The sequence below is a fragment of the Grammomys surdaster genome, unplaced genomic scaffold (assembly GCF_004785775.1).
Source record: "Grammomys surdaster isolate TR1022 unplaced genomic scaffold, NIH_TR_1.0 193, whole genome shotgun sequence".
NCBI classification, from domain to species: Eukaryota; Metazoa; Chordata; class Mammalia; order Rodentia; family Muridae; genus Grammomys; species Grammomys surdaster.
The window spans coordinates 1955443-1975967 of record NW_021604638.1 but is presented as its reverse complement, the minus strand read 5'-3'; the positions used below and the strand labels follow the sequence as shown (position 1 = coordinate 1975967).

The window sequence follows — 20525 nt, the reverse complement described above, 5'->3', positions numbered from 1 at the left end:
TCATCTATTAATCATCTATATTTATAGCTATCCTTCAATCATCTATCTATCATCAATCGGTCTTCCTGTCTACCTATCCACTCTTTGAGTTGTTACCTTGAGTTTAATTCTGAAAAGAAAGCAACAGGCAAGGAATCTGACTTGGGACTGCAAAATTTCCAACAATTTCAGCTGCAGTTTAATACCTCAGGTAAAAATACGTAAGGTCATCAATATGCAGACTGCTTTTGTCTTTAGCGACTAGTAAAATTATATGTGTAGCAATTTTTTAAAAAAAATTTAAAGTGATTTCTTAAAAAAAAAAAAAAAGATTTGTTTTTGTTATTTTTAATCGTGTGTGTGTGCATGCTCAGAGGCCAGAGGTGTCGGATTCTCCTGGAGCTGCAGTTCCGGGAGGGGGTTAGCCGTCTGATAAGGATGCTAGGGACTGAACTCGGGTTTCCTGGAAGAGCTGTACATGCTTTTAGCTGCTGTGTCATCTCTAAAGTCCCCAAATAAATTTATGACTTATCATCACAAACATTTGATTTGTGCACCTATTTTATATACCTGTATACCAGAGGCCATGTTAAAAAAAAAAAAAAAAAAAAAAAAAAAAAACTTGGGTAAAATGGGGGCAAGTGAAAAGGTTGAAGGTTTAAGAAGCTTTGGCCTGGTGAAGCCCCATAGGACCTGGCTTCACTTCTGTTATAAGACTTTCTTGTCTCCAGTGCTGAGAGTTGAGCCTAGGACCTCCTGCATGCTAGGCAAGCATCCCTTGATTCTACTTTAAAAGCACAAGTGTCCAAGGTTCCAGAAGCCAACCTATAGAGTTCCACATGCTGCTTGATCCCAAAGCCAAGATGGACCATACCTTGCAGGCCAGGCTGTTTGTGAGTCCTCCCATCCCCTGCCACTGCTGCCACTGCTGCCACCCCCTCCCTAAGAGGTGCCACCCTCCACAGAGGTACTCCTTTCTCTGCAAAGCAAGCTGAAACCTGCTGAACACAGGCCAATCATTACTGAGCCTGCCTTTAAATTTCCCAGAAGGCGATGCTGTAGTTTCAGAGGTGGGCCAGGCCTGGGGTGAGCCTCTTGGAGGAGCTGAGTCAGCACTTAAGCGTTTGCAGGCAACTTCACAAAGGACATGGCCTTGGTTGGTGACCTCTTTAGTCCTCCAGGTCACCTTGAGAATATGGGCAGTGGACTTGGAGTGAGTGCTGGAGAGAGAAGGCTCTGTTAGGTCTGTGTGAGCAATATTTAGTAGGAGTTAGTGTCTCTATGTGATGAAAGGAAATTCAGTCTCAGGGAGGGTCAGGAATCTTCCTGGATGACACAGCTGTGATGCCGATACTTAGCATCTACAAGTGCTCGGAGGTCTGAGTCTAAGTTCTACACTCCAAGCCTGAGCTAGCCTGAACTAGCTAGTCCAGGATTTCCCCTCTCCCAAAACCAGGAGACAATTTTCTACACAGAGAAAGAGAATATTAGTAATGAGAGTGATCCAGGGGCAAGAGCTTGCATCTATGTCAGGAAGAGGACTGAGGTGGTCTCCAATGGCTTACCAGTGCCTTCCCTGGGACCCTTGGCTTATTAGGCAAGGTCATGGCCAACAGTACCTCGGAACACCAAGGGCAAAGCAGGGAGATATGGGTAAAGCAAAACGAGCCGTGTAACCCGTCTGTGGGAGGTGGACTCTTCTGTGACAGGATGGCCATCTTCCGCAGCTTTGCTGAGTGAGAGGCTGCACCAGGTGTGCTCAGCCTTGTTTGATACCCATACAAGGAAGTCGCCTGATGGTGCATTTTTCAGAATGTGCCTGTCACTGAGTCTCACAGTGACTATCATATATTTTGCCTTTGGGTCCCAGTAAGTTATAAATCACAGACAACCCAGTGAAATAACTCAACAGGAAAAGCAAATATTGGTGCATGTACCAAGTCCCAGGTACCAGCTTCAGGTAGGCCTGTCTTCAGAGATTCAACCACCCTTTCTTTCAGGGGCCACTCTACAAGAAAGATGGCGGTCAGACAGACACTGTGCCTAGTACTCAACAACTCTACTGGGAAGAAGAGTCTCCTGAAGATGACAAAAGAAACACGGGACAGTGGTATGCTGACTCCCCACCCCCACCCTGATGTGGAAACTTCAGGTTTCTTTGGAAAGTCAGTGATGTCAAATGATGTTTTACTGGGCCGTGCACATGAAAGGATGTTTTTCTGGAGCAGACACGTGAAAGGATCTTGAGGAAGGAGTATGAACGCGATCTCACAGACAGCACTGAGCCTTGGTTTGGATTGCTCTGCCTTGCCATTCTTCACCAACGACACATGTGTATTGGTTCGCCTTACATAGCGTTGTTGAGCTCAACTTGTGGTAATGCTGCCATTGAGAGAAGCTCTCTCAAGGGCTACTCACAAGATCCTGCGGTGTGGGGAAAATTTAAGAAGGCCGCCAGCCACAGCGGCGCAAGCCCGAAAGGGGCTTCTGCTGCCACCGTGGCGGGTCCCACATCAGGGAAGAAGATCCTACAGTTCCAGCGGCCTGAGGGCCTTGGCGGCGGCAGGCCCCAGTAACACAAGGAAGTCCTTGGTTCCAAAAAGGTTTATTGTCATGGCGAATAATAGATGGATCTAGGCGTACCCCCAAAAAACTCAGGGCAGTCCCAAGTTATATAGGGAGGGAGGAAGGGGGAGGATTAAGGGAGGGTCTGGGGGAGGCATGTTTAATTTGCTCTGCCCTCTGGCCTTCATTAGTATGTAAATCTCTAGGGCCTGAATAGCCTGACCTATGTGACTCTATGGAAATGTGACTGTTTTTTAGGATCCTAGATGATGGGAGGGACGAAACTCCTGCCGGTTCTCACACAGAATTCCACGGAGAATCTCGGGGTTCTAAGTAACTGCTCAACCATGACCCAGGATACCCTTATGCAGTCCCACACTGCGGCAGCTTGCCGCTTCAGTGGCCTCACCTTACTCAAGCCAGTTGGCAAGCCTGGAGGTTCTTCAGGGTTGAACTACAGCCGCTGGTTCGTGCCTGGTGTCTGCCTGCCGAGAGGACTGGTCTGCAGCTGCTGAGTTATATTTATAGTGTTTGCTACGGGACCGAACTGCTGCCAAAGAAGGTCAAACTCACACCCTAAGAAATATTTTCTCTTCCACTACTTCTGTTGGGTTGTGGGCTAGAGGTGAGGTTGAACTTTTATTAAAAGTAGATTACAAAAAAATGTATGCCTCTACCACCCCACCAATCACTGCTGGTGCCTGTCTCCGATGCAATCGCCGTGGCAGGGGAAGAGACTCATAGGATGTGACCTAATCCCTCCACCTGGACCTCCCCCCTCTGCTTCTATCTCTACCCCATAGAGCTGTCATCTCACAAATCTGTCAAGGGTGATGCTCAGAGCTCTCCTGCCCCAACCACTTCCCAACAAGCAGCTTGTCAGCTGGCAACTGCACTATGATAGTTAACGGTGGCTGTCACCTTGGTTGGATCTAGACAAGCCTCTAGGTGTGCTTCTAGAGGATTATTCGGATTAGGTAACCAAGGTGGCAAGAGCCATCCTGAATGCAGGCCTCTTCCTTCCATAGTTGGGGCCCTGGACTTCGTGAAAAGGACACAGGAAGCTGAGTACTGGCTTCATCTCTGCTTCCTGATTGGGGTTGCAATGTGACCTCACATTCCTGTTGCCATGGTTTCTCCACCAACATGGGCTGTCGTACAATCAAACTGTGAGCCAAAATAAACCCTTCTTCAAGTTGCTCTGCTCAAGTATTTGTCTATAGCAACAAGAAAAATAACTGATACACACAGCTTTAATACAGGAGTCTCCCAGAGCTGTATCAAACCATTGCTAGACCTTGTTCCTACAGTCACACCTAGAGAGCTGAGCTTGCAAACATCTCCACTATCATCCTTTCTTACACCATGGCCCCGATCCCTGCAGTGTCTGAGGCTGCTTCCTTGCAATGGTGCCCAAACCTTGTCCCCTGTGTCTCCCAGCCACAGGCAGAGACCTTGACCCTGGTCTCCAAGTCTCCCAGGCACACTTCCTGTTTCACCCCCTATGCTGTTCCGTGTCCTTTGGCTCTTAGTGACCACTTATGGAGACCACCGGGCTCTGTCTTGCTTGGTGGGCAGGTGATGATCAAGTACACACAGCAACTCGGCTGAGTTCTGTCACTGCAATCTAAAGGGCCATCGTTCCAGAGAGCTCCTCTAAGAGGTCAGGAGAGACTTCCAGACGACATGACACTGGAGCTGAGGAAGGGCTCCACATGGAGACGGAGACAGGAGCTCTAGGCAAAACCTGCCTGTCAAAAGCAAGTTGGTGGTCTCCACGAGGAGAGACTTTAACCTCAGAGAAATGAGAGGCCTAGAAGCCAGCAGGGAAGGAAGGAAGGAAGGGAGGGAGGAAGGGAGGAAGGAAGGAAGGAAGGGCGTCTCCTTACAGGTGTCTAGGGACATTTGCAGGTGCACTACAGCTTGGGGGTACAGGCACTGTTGAGCCCTGGCATTTCTAGTTCACTTGCGAGTTCAGCTTGGCCCCGTGCTGCTGTGTGGATTTTCTTTTTCCATTCCCTGTGCCCTTTACAGTCTTAGCTTCTGAACAGGCAGATGCAGACATGAGTTGGGATGTGGCCACACCTTGAGATCTGTTCCACAAATAAACCCAGCATTTTTCTTTTGATCATGAAAAGTTTCCAAGATATAAAAAGATACGTGCCGCAAACCCCCCCACCGCCGCCCATCCCATCCCGTCCCTGAGGTGCTGTAACGTGCCACTGCAGTGACGGTCTTTGTTTCTGTGTAGCCTGTCCTCCCACTCATCACCCATCTCCCACTTTATCTCCAGAGCTCCTTCTGTTTTCAATGTTTTTGAAAGTTTCAGATGACCCTGAAACCCATGGAGGATTTTGTAGCAAGGTATTTCCCCCTGCTACACTTTACAATAAAGCTCAGTAATTTGGGAAGAGCTAATGTGGGAGGAACGAGGAGAGGAAGAGGAGGAGGAGGAGGAGCTAGGAGGAGAGGGGGACAGATATAGCAGCCATGGAGAACTACGGATGTATCAAAAACAGTCCTGGGTAACAAATTTTATCCAAGGTTAGATATTTGATGACAACCCTAATTGTGTGGGCATCTTGTTAATTGAGTGTTTCCAAATAGATAAATATTGGATAATATTTAAGCATAAGAGTCACATTTCTACCGGATACCGTGGGCATGGCGAGTATTCTGGGGTTCAGTAGAGCATTGTGAACAGCATGGTGGATTGGCAGATTTAGCCACCACTCTGGTGTCTCGTGGGTGCCAGGGCCGGTGTTTCTGGCTGCCCGGAGCCCTGGTCTTGCAGGTCTAATTGTGATGCATGTGGCCTGACCGAAGCAGAGCTGCCGCTGCTTAGATAGTCGGCCCGAACCCATAGAGGCCAGAGGACATGAGGTTCCATGGAACTGGGGTTACATACAGGCAGATAGGAGCTGCCTGACGGGGGTTCTAAGAACTGGGTGAACCTAGGCGCTCAACAAGTGCATTAAAATTCTTTTTTGGGGGGTGGAGAGTTTTCAAGACAGGGTTTCTCTGTGTAGCTCTGGCTGTCCTGGAACTCTGTAGACCGGGCTGGCCTCGAACTCGGAAATCGGCCTGCCTCTGCCCTCCAAGTGCTGGGATTAAAGGCGTGCTCCACTGCCCGGCTGCATTAAAATTCTTAACACTGAGCTTTTCCCAACAACGATTTTCTAAATAAAAGCAAATCCCAAACATTATTTGGACAGTAGAAAAGTCTTTAATCCCAACACACAGGAGGAGGAGGAGCCAGGACATGTGACAGAGGCGGGAAGCCAAACCAGGCAGGAAGGTTTCCCCTCACCCATACGTATCCCCAGGTCCATGACCGTCCTCGTGAAAGCTGTAAAAATGACCCTACAAAAAGGCTTTGCAAATATTATTTCCCCTAAGTTATCAGATCAAGGAAACCTAGACCCCACTGGTCCTCCACGCCAGCCAGATGTGCATCTGAGCGCTTCCCATCCTCCCTGAAAGGTCCCATGGGGGCCGCAGAGGCCCCTGCGCCTGCGCACTCCGCTCTGCGGGCTGGCCAGCGGTCGGTGGTGCAGTGCGCATGCGCGTGGCCAGAGCGCAGGAAGGTTTGGGGCAGGAGGCCTCAGAGCGGCTCGGCGTGTCCACCCGCCGGCATGGCCTTCGCGCCCATGGGGCCCGAGCCCTCGTTCTTCGACGCCCTGGATCGGCACAGGGCTTCCCTGTTGGCTATGGTGAAGAGAGGCGCAGGGGGGACCCCTGCCGGGGTCACCCGCGTGGCCTCTAGGTACAGCAGCTCGTCAGGGCCACGGAAAGCCCGGGAAGTTTCCCCATGGCGCCGAGGTGGCCACTGGGAGGAGAGTGTCGGAGGCCACGCCGAGCCCTGAAGTCGGTGCTCCCTAGTGCTCCCTGGTGGTGCCTGCTCCCCTGTACACACCAGATGGTTTCTAGAATGTTCCAGGCGTGTCCCTCGGACCTAGTTCCTAGGTTTATCAGTATCCCTTATAGTCAGAGAGCTTGAGACTTGGTTCGGATTTGTTTTTATTAATTATTTTAAAAAATGAAAGCTGGACTTTAATCCCAGCACCCGGGAGGCTGAGACAGGCAGGTCTCTTGAGATCAAGGTCGGTAGTTCCAGGACAGCCAGGGCTGTTAGAGAACCCCCGTGTTGAAAATTAAAAAAAAGAAAGGAAGGAAGGGAGAGAGGGAGGAAGGAAGGAAAAAAGATATATAACCATAGGTTTGGGAGTGAGGGATAGAAGAGTAAGGAGAAAGTGAAAAGCGTTTGTACCCTGAACTACCACTAATTTCTCAGAACTAACAAGGATATCAACACATTTTAAGTAATTGATAATAAGACGTTTTTCTTGACCTGGAGGAAGCAACTACAGAGATTCTCCTATGGTCCATCTGACGATATCTTATAATATTTGCCCCAAACTGTCCCAAGCTTTGAAAAAAAAAGTGTTAGAAAATACTAAATGTTTTAAAATCCATTTTATGATCTATTTTCCGCCGTTAGAAACGTTGAAAATTGTGTGGACATTAAAATTCAACGTTTTGCCCATCTTCATTGCTTATTAACTGGGTTTTCCTTCCTAGGCAATGTGCTAATGTTGCTTAAAGTGATATATATATTTTTTAAACTGATGGTTTGTGAAATTAACAGCCAATTGGAGACAGCCAGGTTCAGTCTTGATTATTTTCTGGTAAAGTGGCATGATTTAAGTGGCCAAGTCAACTATTTAGTATAAAACTTCCCATTTTTCTCCTTTTCTCGTAGTGATTAAAATTTTTTCCTTTTGAATCACTAAAATTTAAAAATGGTTAATTTTTAGGCATGACATCAATTTTAGGGCAGTGTGTTATAAGAAAGTGCGGGTGCTCACGGAGCGGGGAGCGCATATGTATGTTAATGTTTCTGCATTGCATCCTTGGGAAGGAAATTCAAAGCTAGTCTTACGTCATCCTCAGTTAAAACATTTTATAGCAGTATTTCAAGCCAAGTCTGTATTGAAGTTCAGCGACATTGAAGTAAGTTAATGTCAGCAAATAAAAAATGTATTTGTAAGTTATATTAGCTCGTCATTAATGCAAAAGGGTTCTTTGAACGATGAATTTACAGGTAAATCTAATTTTTCGTAAGTAAGCAGTGTGAGAGCAGTCGTTTGAATGCATGCCGAGGTAAGAATTTAGTAAGAGAGATGGTTATTGACGTGTATTTCCAAGGCTTAAAAAGACAAACAGAAGCAAGGTGTGGTAGCCCACACCTGCAATCTCAGCACCCAGGAGACCAAGGTAGGTTTGTGGGTTTGAGGCCATCCTGGACTTCATAGAATTGCAGGCTACCTTGTGAGACCTTGTCTCCAAAAGCAAGACAAAACAAAACAACAATAATATAATGAAATAAAGGAATTGTGCCAGGTGTTGGATGTCCATGCCTTTAATTCCAGCACTTGGGAAGCAGAGGCAGGCAGATCTCTTGAGTTTGAGGCCAGTCTGGTCTACAGAATGAGTTCCAGGATATTTAGGGCTACACAGAGAAATCCTGTTGGGGTGAGGGTGGGAGGTTGGCTTTGTATTGATCTGGGAGATGTTACACAGTATAAAATTGAGTCACAGTGTGTTTATTGTTTCAGTTCTGAGGTTCTTACATCTATAGAAAATATTATCCAAGACATAGTCAAAAGCTTGGCAAGAAATGAAGTACCTGCCTTCACAATAGACAACAGATCGCGCTGGGAAAACATAATGTGGGCATTCTGTAATTTTTTTTCTACATTTTAAAAAGATGTGTGTCTGTGCCCCTGTGTGTGTGTGTGTGTGTGTGTGTGTGCGTGTGTGCATGCATACCTGAAAGTGCATGTGCCTGTGGGTCCCCATGGAAGAGGGTCTCAGATCATCTGGAGCTGGAATTACAGACTCTTGGGAAGCCACCTGATGTGAGTACTGGGAACTGAACCCCAGTCCTATACAGAGCAGCAAGCACTCTTAGCTGCCCAGCCAGCTCTCCAGCCCCTGAAGTTTTATTTATTTAAGACAGGGTCTCACTATACTCCCTAGCTAGCCCAGAACTCACAGTGTAGACCAGGCTGGCCTCAAATTCACAGAAATCTGCCTGCCTGTCCCTCCTGAGTGCTGGCCTGGCCCTCTGAATTCTGTTTTGTTTTGTTTATTAACTTATTTTATTTATATGAGTACACTGTAGTTATCGATCTTCAGACACACCAGAAGAGGGCATAGGATCCCACTACAGATGGTTGTGAGCCACCATGTGGGTGCTGGAAATTGAACCCAGGACCTCTGGAAGAGCAGTCAGTGCTCTCAACCGCTGAGCCATCTCTAAAGGCCTGAAGTTTTGTTTTAAAATTCAGTACCTATGTTGTTAATTCAACTTGTTTTAAATTAGACTTACAGTCACATGTTATTCTTTTTTATCCTCTTTTCTTGACCCATAAGAATTAGCAGGCTTACAAAATCTATGCTCCACAGGAAGGCTATATAAACTAGAAGTCAGGCAAAGACAAGCAGGCTAGCTACTAGAGCTGCTCTGAGGGAAGGAAAGGTTCAAAGTCTGTTTGCCCTAGTTCAAAACAGCCAGACTTCTCCTCAGCACTAGGGAAATACCCTTGGTGTGACTGTCTTCCAGTCTGCAAAGGCAAGCCATTGCTCAGGCAGCCACACTCGGTGTTGCCATGCAGACCACCCTGCAAGCATTCTGAACTCCGCACAGGGATGGGGCACAGTCCTTATCCCTGTCCTAGCTGCTTGCTCTGGGAGCTTTATCCAACTTCTCCAGTCTAGCGATAAAGGATTGGCCTTTCTAGTCTGTCTAGCCTTCTCTACTGAAGGACAGATGGTTCTCAGACTTTGTGAAAGTTACCGAGATAGAGGAACAGGCTGAGGAGATCCTTTGTAAGTATTATTTTACGATCAGTATAGTTAACATAAGCTGTATACTTGGACGATGTTGTTTGAAAAATGGATTTCACCCAGCTTCCAAGCAGCTGCCATGTGCCTGGTGCCTTCTGCCACCTTTAGGAGAGTCCGGGAGGTTCAGGTTAACAAATTAATATCAGTAGTTCACATAGTGGCACTTTGTGGGTAAATTGAAATAAAATATTTCAAAAATTATTAAGTTGAGCCAACTTATTAACTGAGAACAAGTGCCAGGCGGTGGTGGCGCACGCCTTTAATCCCAGCACTTGGGAGGCAGAGGCAGGCAGATTTCTGAGTTCAAGGCTAGCCTGGTCTACAGAGTAAGTTCCAGGACACCCAAGGCTACACAGAGAAACCCTGTCTCGAAAAACAACAACAACAACAAAAACTGAGAATGAGTAATGGCAAAATGACTAAAACACATAATAGTAAAGTATGTGTAAGTACTTTGAATACACACTGTTGCCTCAACCAAGAACATGGAAGCGTGTTTAGTATACTAACCTCCTAGCTAGTCACCTGGTAACTACCTACAGCGATTTAAACCTTCCCATCCCTAAGCTCCAGCGGCCACACACAGCAGCAGTGTGGGAGAAGGCTGAGTGGCTGAAGCGTGGGTTGTGTGAGTGGGAGCACATGTGTTAGGCTACCCCACCCCTCATAAGAGCCAGCATGGGCATGGGTGTGGAGTCCCAGGGCTGGGGAGGTAGACACAGCGGGCCCTGTGGCTTACAGACCACCCAGTCTACAGTAACCAGACAATGAGGAGAGATTGTCTCGTAAAAGAAGACGGGTGGTACCCACAGAACGCTTCTCAAGGCGCGGCCTCTGACCTCTGCGCACGTGTGCGTGATAGGTAAAAGGTCACCCCGAGTGTGTGTTAGCTCTTCAGGAGTTGTTAAGTCCTTCTCATTTTGTTCCTTTATTTTGAACAAAACTACTACAGGTTCGAAGATTCCGTTGGCCTTCAGGTGATACCTCAGTGTACCACAAGAAAAATCAAAAGTGACTCGCCAAAATCCATTAAAAAATTTGGTAAGTTAATCTTTGGTAGCGTTGAGTGATCAAGAATAAATGAGTTATTTCTAGAGCTTAGCTGCTTCTAGGGGGATGGCTTCACGTGTTCTTGAGGAGGCAACTTGTCCTTCATCAGTTTCTAGAGCTTTTCACCGTCAGTAGCATCAGGAACACGCTGCCTTCAAAGTAAGCGTGCTGTTCCGGATTCCTGGACAAGTGTGCTCTACCTAGCCTTTCTCTTTTAGAAAGGTAATTTTTAAAGTATTATAGATAGACAGAGAGGACAGTTATAATTTTTTATAACAGCTAGCTGTGGTGGCACGTGCCTTTAATCCCAGCATTTGGGCGGGAGAGTCAGAAGCAGACAGATCTTTGTGAGTTGGAGGCTAGCCTGGTCTATAAATCCAGGTCCAGGACAGCCAGGGGCATTAAGACAGAGAAAGAGAGAGAGAGAGAGAGAGAGAGAGAGAGAGAGAAATGGTTTCTTATGTCCTATTTTCCAGCTCTAATTCTGAAGATATTGTCCATGATTTATAAATTAATACAGAGCAACACTTATGCAACCAAGAGGTAAATATATTGTTCTGGTAAATTCATCTTCAAAAAATGCAATGCAGTGTGGGGTTTAGTTAAATTCACTTTTTTACTTCTAAATTTAATGTGTATGGATGTTTTGCCTGCATGTGTGTCTGTGCACTGTGCACCACATGTATTCCTGGTGTCTGAAGGGGCCAGAAGATGGTGTCAATTCCCCTGGAGCAAGAGTTACAGACTGCTGTGACCTACTATACGGCTACTGGGAATTGAACCCAGGTCCTCTGGAAGAGCAGCCAGTACTCTTAACCACTGAGCCATCCCTCCAGTTTCCATTAACTTTTAAAATATGTTGTGAGAAGCCATGACTCCTGGAGCCCGGGTAATAAGGAGCTCTCCTCCGTGGTGTGGTTCCTGCATCACATGTTGTCTACAGTGTCTTGTGTCTGTCACAGTCCAGGAGCACATGCTCACTCAGTGTTGACCTTACCTCTGCATAGAGACATATACTACATGGACAGCCAGCTCTTTGGGAACCAGGCCACGGTGGACAGCATTGTAGATGACATTTCCTGTATGCTGAAAGTGCCCAGGAGGAGTCTGCACGTGGTGAGCCATTCTAAGTACAAACACTGTCCCAAAACAAATGAGAGCTGCCCCTGGTCCCAGAGCAAAGTCCTGCAGAGGCAGAGGCAGAGGCAGCCGGAGCCACACAGTGAAATCCTGGCTGGAGGACAAGTGTCTCTGCCCCTTTTACTTTGATACTAAGTTTTCTCACCATTGGAAACCTCAATCTGTTTCCGATGTGTTCCTTATGTCCAATGAACCTTATCAAATATTTTTATTTCCTAAATACCCTTACACGTTTTCTTCTTCACCTCTACCCAGATTCTGGTCTAAGCTAAAATACAAGTATCTTAACAGGTGAGCATGTAGAGAGGCTTAGAGCAACAATATCGTGGAGTATTTTCAAACGTGTTGTTTTTCCAGTTGTCTACATCCAAGGGATTGATTGCTGGCAACTTGAGATACATGGAGGAGGATGGTACCCGAGTCCAGTGCGCCTGGAGTGCCTCGGTGAGCATCCTCCCGTCTCACCTGCTCAGAGACACACGGCCCTTCCAGTTTCAGTCAGATTTCATTCCTTGTTTTTGTGTGTGTAATTTATAGATAAGGCTAAAAATTATCATTGTGTGTATATGAGCATGATATGTGTGTGTGTGCTCACAGGTGCATGTGTGCCACAGCACAAGTGTGGAGGTCAGAGGTCAGAGGACCACTTTCAAAATCAGTTCCTTCCACTATGCGTTCCTGGGATCAAACTCAGGTCATCAGGCCTGTATGGCAAGTACTTTCACCCACTGAGCCAGCGTGCTTGAACCCAGAGACTTTAAAATAAAACCGAGGATGAATGAATGCTGTGTGCTTTATGGGGAGGGAGGGCCTACATTAAGCACACAGTTTTCTTATGCTAATTGTCATATTGGAATAAACAGACAGATGTTCTTTTGAAATGTGCTGTTATTTCATGTAGCTTGTGGCACGGCAGCCTTTTTGGAATGGCTGTTTACATAATCTGTGTGCTCTGAAGTGGACACATTTCATTCCTGACCCCTTGCTGATCACTGTACTAGAGCCGCCGTGTAAATGGTCTGCTTCTCCATCAGGACAGGGCAGAGCAGTGCTGCAGAGCCAGCATCAGGCCACTCTCCTCCATCTTATCTGCTTAAACCACAGATGTGCAAAGATGGGGACAATCTTCTCAGTTTGGGAAGCCACGGGACAGTGCGTCTGCTCTTCTAGGAGCTGGTCTGCTACTCCCCGAGCAGCGGTCTCTAGACTACCCATCAGAGAAAAGTGAAAGCACAGGATTGTTGGGGTGAATTAGAAAATGCACCTACACCTCCTTTTATTTATTTTATTTAACTTACAAAATGTATGTTTTAAACTCAGGCTACTGCTGTCCCATCGAACATTCAAGGAATGCAGAGTATCCTTTTTCAGTGAGCTTTGCCCTCCTGTTGTGTAACAAGCAAGTTAGGCTGTAAAGACAGCCACAGTCCCCTTGCTAGGGCTCCCAAGAGCTCCCTGTGGAATAAGCGCAGGCCCTTGTACATCCAGGCGGATATAGATGTTGGAGGGTAAATGAAAACCTTTTTCCTAGAGCAGGCTCTGAGTCAAGGCATACAGTGCTGTGATGTAGTAGGTGACTACCCTGGGGCGCTGCGACAGTAGTTTCTCAGCCTTAGCGCCGCAGATCTGATCACAGATGCGAAGTTTCTATTAATAGTTGAGAAGGACGCAACATTCCAGCGGCTCCTGGACGACAACTTCTGCAGCAGGATGTCCCCATGCATCATGGTTACGGTAGGACACCTGCCTTACTTTACCACCTCGGTGCCTGGAAAGAGGATTCCAGCAACATGTGTGCATCATGTCTCTGCCCGATATAATGACTTATCTAGCACCACAGAGCAGAAGTGTCCACGGTGCTTATTTCAATGTCCCCAAACCTAACTCAAGTTCAGACTATGGTCTCCACTCTTAAACACCAGCAGTCTTCCAGAACAGAGTTAGTTTTCATGCTCCTCTGTGCCCCCCCCCCCCCACCCCCACATGCCTGCTGCTGTTTATCCGGGGCTCGGGCAGCTCACAGTGGCCCTGCCTGCTGTTCTTCACATGGGTTTCTATCCCCGCGACTCCCTGCGTCAGTCCAAAGGAGCTTGCTCTTTGCAAACATCCATGTGCAGAAGTGGAGACAGCAGTGGAGCTTCAGGACAGCTCTGCAAAAGGCAGTGTGTCAGCCAGTGACAGCTAGCCCAGAAAGCAGCAGGCAGGAAGACAGAGACTGGAGAAAGCCTTTCTGGGTTCCCTTACATAAGGGATTTCATCCATTGAAGGGTCCCTTCTGTTCTCCAGCCCAGAGCCCAGTCTCCTGAGCTTACATTGTAGGGTTCTGACCTGAGTTTGGGAGGGACAAATGTATTGTTCCATCGTGGGCAGTAGGCTTCCCTGGAATGGTGATGTGGTGATGGGGTTTGCAAGCCTGAGCAACCATAGGAACAGGCTTCAGGAGGACGAGCGCTTGGGGCACCGCATGTGGGGGCTGTAAAGCGAGAGTGGACCAGGCTCCCCTCTTCAGTGATCTCTTCCCATCCTACCTTTACCGAACTGCAGAAGACCTGCTCCTTGGAGAAGACAGCTATCTTCAGTGCCCTAGTTTGTTAGATTGAGCAGGAACACAGCCTCAGTGGAGTGGTGCCAGGAAGCTGGGGAGCCTTCCAGGGCCTGTCCTGTCCCATAGCATCCTGGCTCAGCAAACAGATAGGTTCACAAGAGGCTTTGCGCAGTCTGGCTTATGTGCCGCCTGTGGGTCAGATGGCAGAAATGAGAGTGGGATAGCGCTTGGGAGAGGTTTGGGCTAATCTCCTGTGAGGATGCAAGCAGATGACTGGGGGGGGGACTGCATGAAGGACTGTGACTGCTGACTGTGGGGAGGAGTCTCTGTGGCTCCTACCTGTGACGCTTACTGCAGTGTCACCAGAGAGCCACAGGACACAAGCACTCAGCTCTTTATAGGAGAAGTAGTTCCTAGTGTGACTTTGACATGGGTGCCTTGGGGTGATGGCAGGGAATCCTAGTGGCATCTGCTTAGCTGAAAAAGCCAAGAGACAGTATAGAAGATAGAAGTCGGCAAGCGTCTGGTTGATCTTGCAACAAGTGGGTCATCAGGCTTTACTTGCTGAGCCACCTCGCTGGCCCTCCCTTTGCCATGTTGACACTGGAGTGCGCACCTTTAAGTGTGTGGGACCTGTATTACTTCTCTTCCTGGAGAAATGTTTCCCTGGGTGGGATCCTCCAACAGGCACACCCCGAGCAGAACCGTGAGCACGTGGCCTTTTCACTGTCGCACATTTCCCTCACTACCAGCGCTGGGCTCCCCACCTGGAAGTCAAGATGGGGTCCCACTTGTCATTGTTGATGAAATATGTGCAGAATGGACCCAGGTCCTCTTCTGGGGTCACAATGTCCAATTCTGTCTGCTTTCAGGGGAAAGGCATTCCAGATCTGAACACAAGGCTCTTGGTAAAGAAGCTGTGGGACACCTTTCACATTCCTGTTTTCACACTGGTAGATGCGGATCCCTACGGTAATCCTTCCTGGACAATCTGGGACAACAGCCTGGCTGTTTTCTGTTGTGTATAGTTGTGTATCTGCAGAGTACGTTGTATGGGCCAGGGGAGAGCTCAGTGGTAGCATACTTGCCTAGTGTGCATAGTGTCCTAGGTTCAATGTAAGAGACTAGTAATACAGTCAAAATAAAGGCTGGAATTATTTAACGTGATGTTCAACATATAAAACTGACAGCATAATTTTTTTATTGGTAATGTCTACGGAAATAAAAGTTTTAGATGTTAGATGAAATTTGAGATGTAGATTCCATAGCTGTGATCTGAGTCTAACCTGAAAGCTCACTCTCAACAGGCATCGAGATCATGTGCATCTATAAGTATGGCTCCATGGTGAGTACAGGAAGCGCGTCTGCGCGTCTGCCTCCATCCGCACTGCGCACGCGCCGGGGTGACTTTCTTATACACCGAGTCAGGATAGGCTTTCCAGAGTGTCCTAGGGCAGATGGTGGTCTCTCCAAGAGCCAGTGTGCACTTCAGGGGTGTGAGCCCCGCTCCAAGCATCAGCGGCATACTCACAGGTAACAGAGAGATGAGGCGTGTGCAAGAGGTACAGCCATCCTCCATACACTCCTAAAGAGCACCAGGTAGTCCATAAATGCCACGTGCCGCTTCCAGTTTGGACTTCACCATTGGGAATGCTACCATGGGAGAAGAGAAAACACCAAGTCCTCGCTGAAGCCTACAGTCTTGAAAACCTGTAGAGCTACAAATCCTGGTTCCCTCCAAAGTGGCTGAGCCGGAATCTCTAGATAAGCCTGTAGCTCAGCCAAGTTCATAGCAGAGGGGTGGGGGGTGGGGTGGGGGTGGGGGGCAGAGCAGGGTAGGGAGTGAGTACAGGCCAGAGAGGTTATGAGAGGAGTGCTCCAGACCCCCGCCTCACCCTGCTCCCAACAGGAAGCCACCTGACACAGCTTCGCTCTTGATTTCAGGCCATGTCTTTTGAAGCCCACAGTCTCACTGTCCCAACAATCAGATGGCTTGGTCTCCTCCCTTCTGATATTAAACGGTAAGATGGCACCTGATGTCACTTGCTGTCTGTAGTCATGAGTTAAATTTCTTGGGGTTTCTGTTATTTAAACAGTTAATAAAGTCCAGGCATGGTGATACATAAAGAGGCCCCAACTCAAAAACCAAAAACAAAGCAGCTTAGTGGATTATTTAATTTCACTTTCAGCTAGCTATGGTTATTTTTACAATTTTTACAAGGGATTATGGTTAAATCCCTTGTACATGTTTCTTGTATGTAAGAGAATAATGCGTAGAGAGACATGGCAACATATTTGTAATCCTGTGCTCAGGGACTTAGGTCAGAGCTTGAGAACTTTCAGCACTTACAGTTGAGAGTCAATTGAGGCAGGACAGTCCTGGGTGGCTAGTGGTTTGCTGCCAACAGCCATGACCTTTCCCCAGAAACCTCAAGGTCCTCAACTGTTTCTTTGTCATCTGGTTTTTGCACACAACACAATGTGATTTTTTTTTTTTTTTTGAACCAATAAATCTGTTCCTCACGGAAACAATTCCAACACCTGAATTTCAGCTCTTCCTGTGCTAGCATTTGTTTAGGCCATCCCTCACAGCTCCTCTGGGAGGCTGTAGATAGATGACGGGCAGATCAAAGGGTCCTCCAGTAGTTACCTGAGTCTTTATGTAGTCTGAGGATTCCCAGAGACTTGGTGGGACAAAGCGTGTGTGCAGTTCTGAGGCTTTCCCCTGACGTCAATAGGTTCGTTGATCTGTTCTCCCAGGAGAGTAAGCCACCTGGCCTGGCCCTCACCATGGGGGAGCACTGCTTTTCAAATACTTTAAAAGATATTTATTTAATGATGTGCAGGTCCTGGGGGGCATGAACATGGGAGTACAGGTTCTGTGCCTGAGCCTTGGGACCTGTGAAGCCGGAGTCACACGTGGTTATGATCTATGAAGACAGATGCTGAAATCTAGCATGGGGTCCTCTGCAAGAGCAGTACACACTCATAACACTGAGCCAGCCCATTCCTCCAGCCCCTCCAGCACCCTCTTGCTATTCTTCTGTCCCCCGAGAAGAACTTGAGTGTGTGAGGGAGGCTGAGGCAGTGGCTGTCTTTGTAGATGCTTATTTCCTGAACGTGGAGACCACAAAGCTACAGAGTAAGCGGGAAGGAAGCGTTCCCTTTGGGGTTTTAAATGTTTCCATTAAAGAGAAGCAGAGTTTCAACTAATGAAGTATACTCATCAAGGTCATTTCCCTGGGAGTGACTCTGCACGAAGGCAATTTCAAACAGATTTGGAACATGGAAGCCAAAGGCTTTTAAGACAGAGGTCTTGAAGAAACCCCAGTGGTGGCTCATAAACCTCTCTGTTGCCCTCAGAGCCACAGCACAATGTGATCATCACAATGTGATGGACACATAGATCCATGATCAAAGGGAAGAGGCTTCGGGGAGCAGCTCTAGGTTCCCTTCAGTCATCCAGACAGGAACTGCCACTGGCAAGTACTGGTAATGATGAGGACACTGAGGAAGGCTCACATTCGAGCTTACCTGAAAACCTCGGACTTCAACATCAGATGGCTCTGTCACAAGTCCAGGTAGCTCTACTGTGTTCAGACTTCAACTAGATAAGTCTGCATCCTGCATACGAAAATAAGATGCATGTCCTCTGTGCTGAGACCTGAGCGCTTATCAGCTGCCACTTTTGACTTCTTTAAGTTCTGAGTGTCAGCCACTGGCCACTCCTGCTGGAGCTCACGGATACAGGATCAGAAAGCTCCGGCTGGCCCATGCTGAGTGGCTTGGCTCAATGTGTCTGACGTCAGTGCTTCCTTCAATAGCCAGTATCTGCTTGTCTGTAGTCATCTCTTGAGGATGAAGAGGGGAAGGGAACCGAATCTGTTGCATGACAACACAAACTTCTACTTTGAACTTGGAAAACTCCCTGGCCTATGTCACAGAGCCCCCAGATGTTGGGCTTGAGGGGGAGGAATGGACTGATTTCTTCACTTTCTTAGTTTGTTGACGTGACATCATAAATGCAGGCAAAATAGATGTGTTACAGGAGCATCTTGTTTTCACTGATGACTCCCATGCATTTTCTCCAGGTTAAATATACCTAAGGATAGTTTGATCCCACTGACAAAGCGTGACCAGATGAAGCTGGACAGTATCCTGAGGAGACCTTACATCACCTACCAGCCCTTCTGGAAGAAAGAGGTAGATGGTGTGTTTTATAAACTCTCTTTCACTGTCATGGTAGCTGTTCACAGGATACCTTCAGCACATCCCTGAACTGCTGGTTAGTTTTTATCACTCTTACTGATTTTTAGCTAATGCATTCAGTTAGAGTACAAGATAACAGGTTTTATTATAGCATTTCATACATATATATCATGGTACTTTTGCTAAAAACCCCACCCCACCTCTGCAGGTCCGTTCTTCTCCCAGCATGCTCTGCTCTGCTCTCACACACACTACATGTTAGGCCTAGAGTCCACAAGGAAAAGAAGACATTCAGCACTTTGTCTTTCCCTCTCCCTCTACCAGTTCTGTCCTCCCAATGTCTCTCTCCCCCACCCCCGTGAGAACCTTCCTCCCGACATAGTGCCTCCTCTGAGATCATGTCCTACATGCACGTATTTTTAAGTCTGGACTCTGTACATGGAAGAAAGCAGAACTACCTGTCCTTCTGAGTCTGACTTATTTTCTTGAAATTCTATGTCTCCAACAAGTGATACCAGCAGACTTTGGCAATGGTAATGTGTTGGAGTCACATCCCGTGAGTAGCTCTGACAGAGGAGGCCAGCAGGACAAAGATGTCTGCTTGTGCTCTTTCACAGTTGTGTCACTTCATCAGTGACAGGGTGATGACATCACAGTTTATGAAATTAAAAAAGAAAAGGCTGGGGAAAGTCTTAGAACAAAAGCACTGTAGTCTCGAGGCTGTGCCTTACCTCTTGAGCAGTAGCCACTCCAGTGGGTCTGAAGACTGTCTAGTCTGCAGGCCTGACGCATGCTGGTAACACTGTGGTGCCTTCTGACAGATGGAAATAATGGCAGACTCTAAGATGAAGGCGGAGATCCAAGCCTTGACCTTCCTGTCGTCAGACTATCTATCCAGAGTGTACTTACCCAACAAGCTGAGGTTTGGAGGATGGATATAAAATCACAGCGGGGGAACATGGACCACCAGAGCTTTCTATTGGCTTGTTTGAGTAACAAACACTGGGTGAAGAAGTATCTAGTCTTAGTTCTGCAACAGTAAAAATAATTTTACATTAACATATTTTTGTCAAAGCAAATTTCATAGTGCTCTTTAGAAGGTTTGACCTTCTGTAAAGACGGATTCTTATTCTATGTTCTAGAGTGATTATAAAATAATTTATTTAATTTTAAATTTTTATTAGAAAAACTGTTACATATCATAAAAGTCTATAAAAAATATTTACTTCCTGCGACATAGCTAATGTAGCATGAAGTATCTCAGTAGCAACAAAAACAGCAAGCAAGCCTCAAGAGGCTGCAAAGGAATCACAAGGTATTTTTTCTAGTACTTTCTTTTACCTAGCTGCCTGGCCTGTTAATGTAGCTGTGAAGCTAATAAAGCTTATTAAACAAGATTCACGCTGGGGTGTGCCTCTTGTTGTCTTCTTCTAAGGCTGGTATGCGTCTCTACCCATAACCCTGTCCCAGAGCCCGCCACACATCGTTGCTCACAGCCAAGCACCTGGATTCCACTCTGTTCCCTGAGTGCTGAGATTTACTGCAAGCAGGTGCACAGTGGGCTCTTACAGTGGGCTCTGCTCCCCGCCTCTCTAGCTCTCCCGTGATTTTGTCAGTCGAGAACCTTTCTGGTCTCAGTGCATCCCTACAGGGACAGAAGCTTCAACTGTCGCAAGCCTGCACGCTTCCAGAGGAGTGGGAGTGTTGCCTAGTCTGTAAGGCTCGGCTGCAGCAGTACAATAGGACCCATTCTGCGCTCGTGAGTGAGTGTGAGTATGAGCGAGTGTGAGTGAGTGCGAGTGTGCTGCCGCTGTGCTCGTGCTCTCATTTCACTCTCGGGAATGACTCTGGAGTTTACAGGTCGGAGCTCGAAGGTGTTACTTGTCCAAGGCCACTGTAGCATTTGGAGACGATGATACCACCCACCTTGGTGGGCAAATGAAAGAATATGCAGTGGCTACAGGGAAACAGAGAAGGCAGCCCTGTTCAGAGTTGACAGTTCCAAGACAGGAGCAGAGAATTCAAGTTGAGCTGAGTCCTGTGACTCCACACAGCACACATGCACAGCCATGACACTGCCCATGCCCAAGAGCTTATAATAAAATTGAACGAGGCATTGTACAAT

At 47.3% G+C, this 20525-nt stretch overlaps 1 protein-coding gene across 4 annotated transcripts; it reads left to right on the top strand.

Annotated features, from left to right (window-relative positions):
* The first annotated feature begins 6134 nt into the window (after window positions 1-6134).
* Window positions 6135-19806, top strand: Spo11 (SPO11 initiator of meiotic double stranded breaks). Of its 4 annotated transcripts, XM_028769725.1 has the most exons (13): window positions 6135-6310; window positions 8163-8276; window positions 10409-10497; window positions 10983-11049; window positions 11514-11622; window positions 12004-12090; window positions 12967-13003; window positions 13271-13380; window positions 15064-15163; window positions 15499-15536; window positions 16136-16212; window positions 18283-18394; window positions 19222-19806. In XM_028769725.1, the coding sequence occupies exons 1-13, from the start codon at window positions 6180-6182 to the stop codon at window positions 19339-19341; spliced, it is 1191 nt and encodes a 396-aa protein (XP_028625558.1). In that variant the 5' UTR covers window positions 6135-6179; the 3' UTR covers window positions 19342-19806. The 4 variants fall into 4 exon arrangements, with proteins under 4 accessions (XP_028625558.1, XP_028625560.1, XP_028625559.1 ...); XM_028769727.1 differs by lacking the exon at window positions 8163-8276 and having other exon boundaries at window positions 13283-13380; XM_028769726.1 differs by lacking the exon at window positions 8163-8276.
* The last annotated feature ends 719 nt before the right edge of the window (window positions 19807-20525 follow it).

Bases quoted from the DNA above. Each gene is read 5' to 3' on its own strand.
- Spo11 (XM_028769725.1), top strand. From the start codon at position 6,180: ATGGCCTTCGCGCCCATGGGGCCCGAGCCCTCGTTCTTCGACGCCCTG. The intron at 6,311-8,162 runs GTACAGCAGCTC...TTATTGTTTCAG, and splicing joins GTCACCCGCGTGGCCTCTAG to TTCTGAGGTTCTTACATCTA. The intron at 13,381-15,063 runs GTAGGACACCTG...GTCTGCTTTCAG, and splicing joins CCCCATGCATCATGGTTACG to GGGAAAGGCATTCCAGATCT.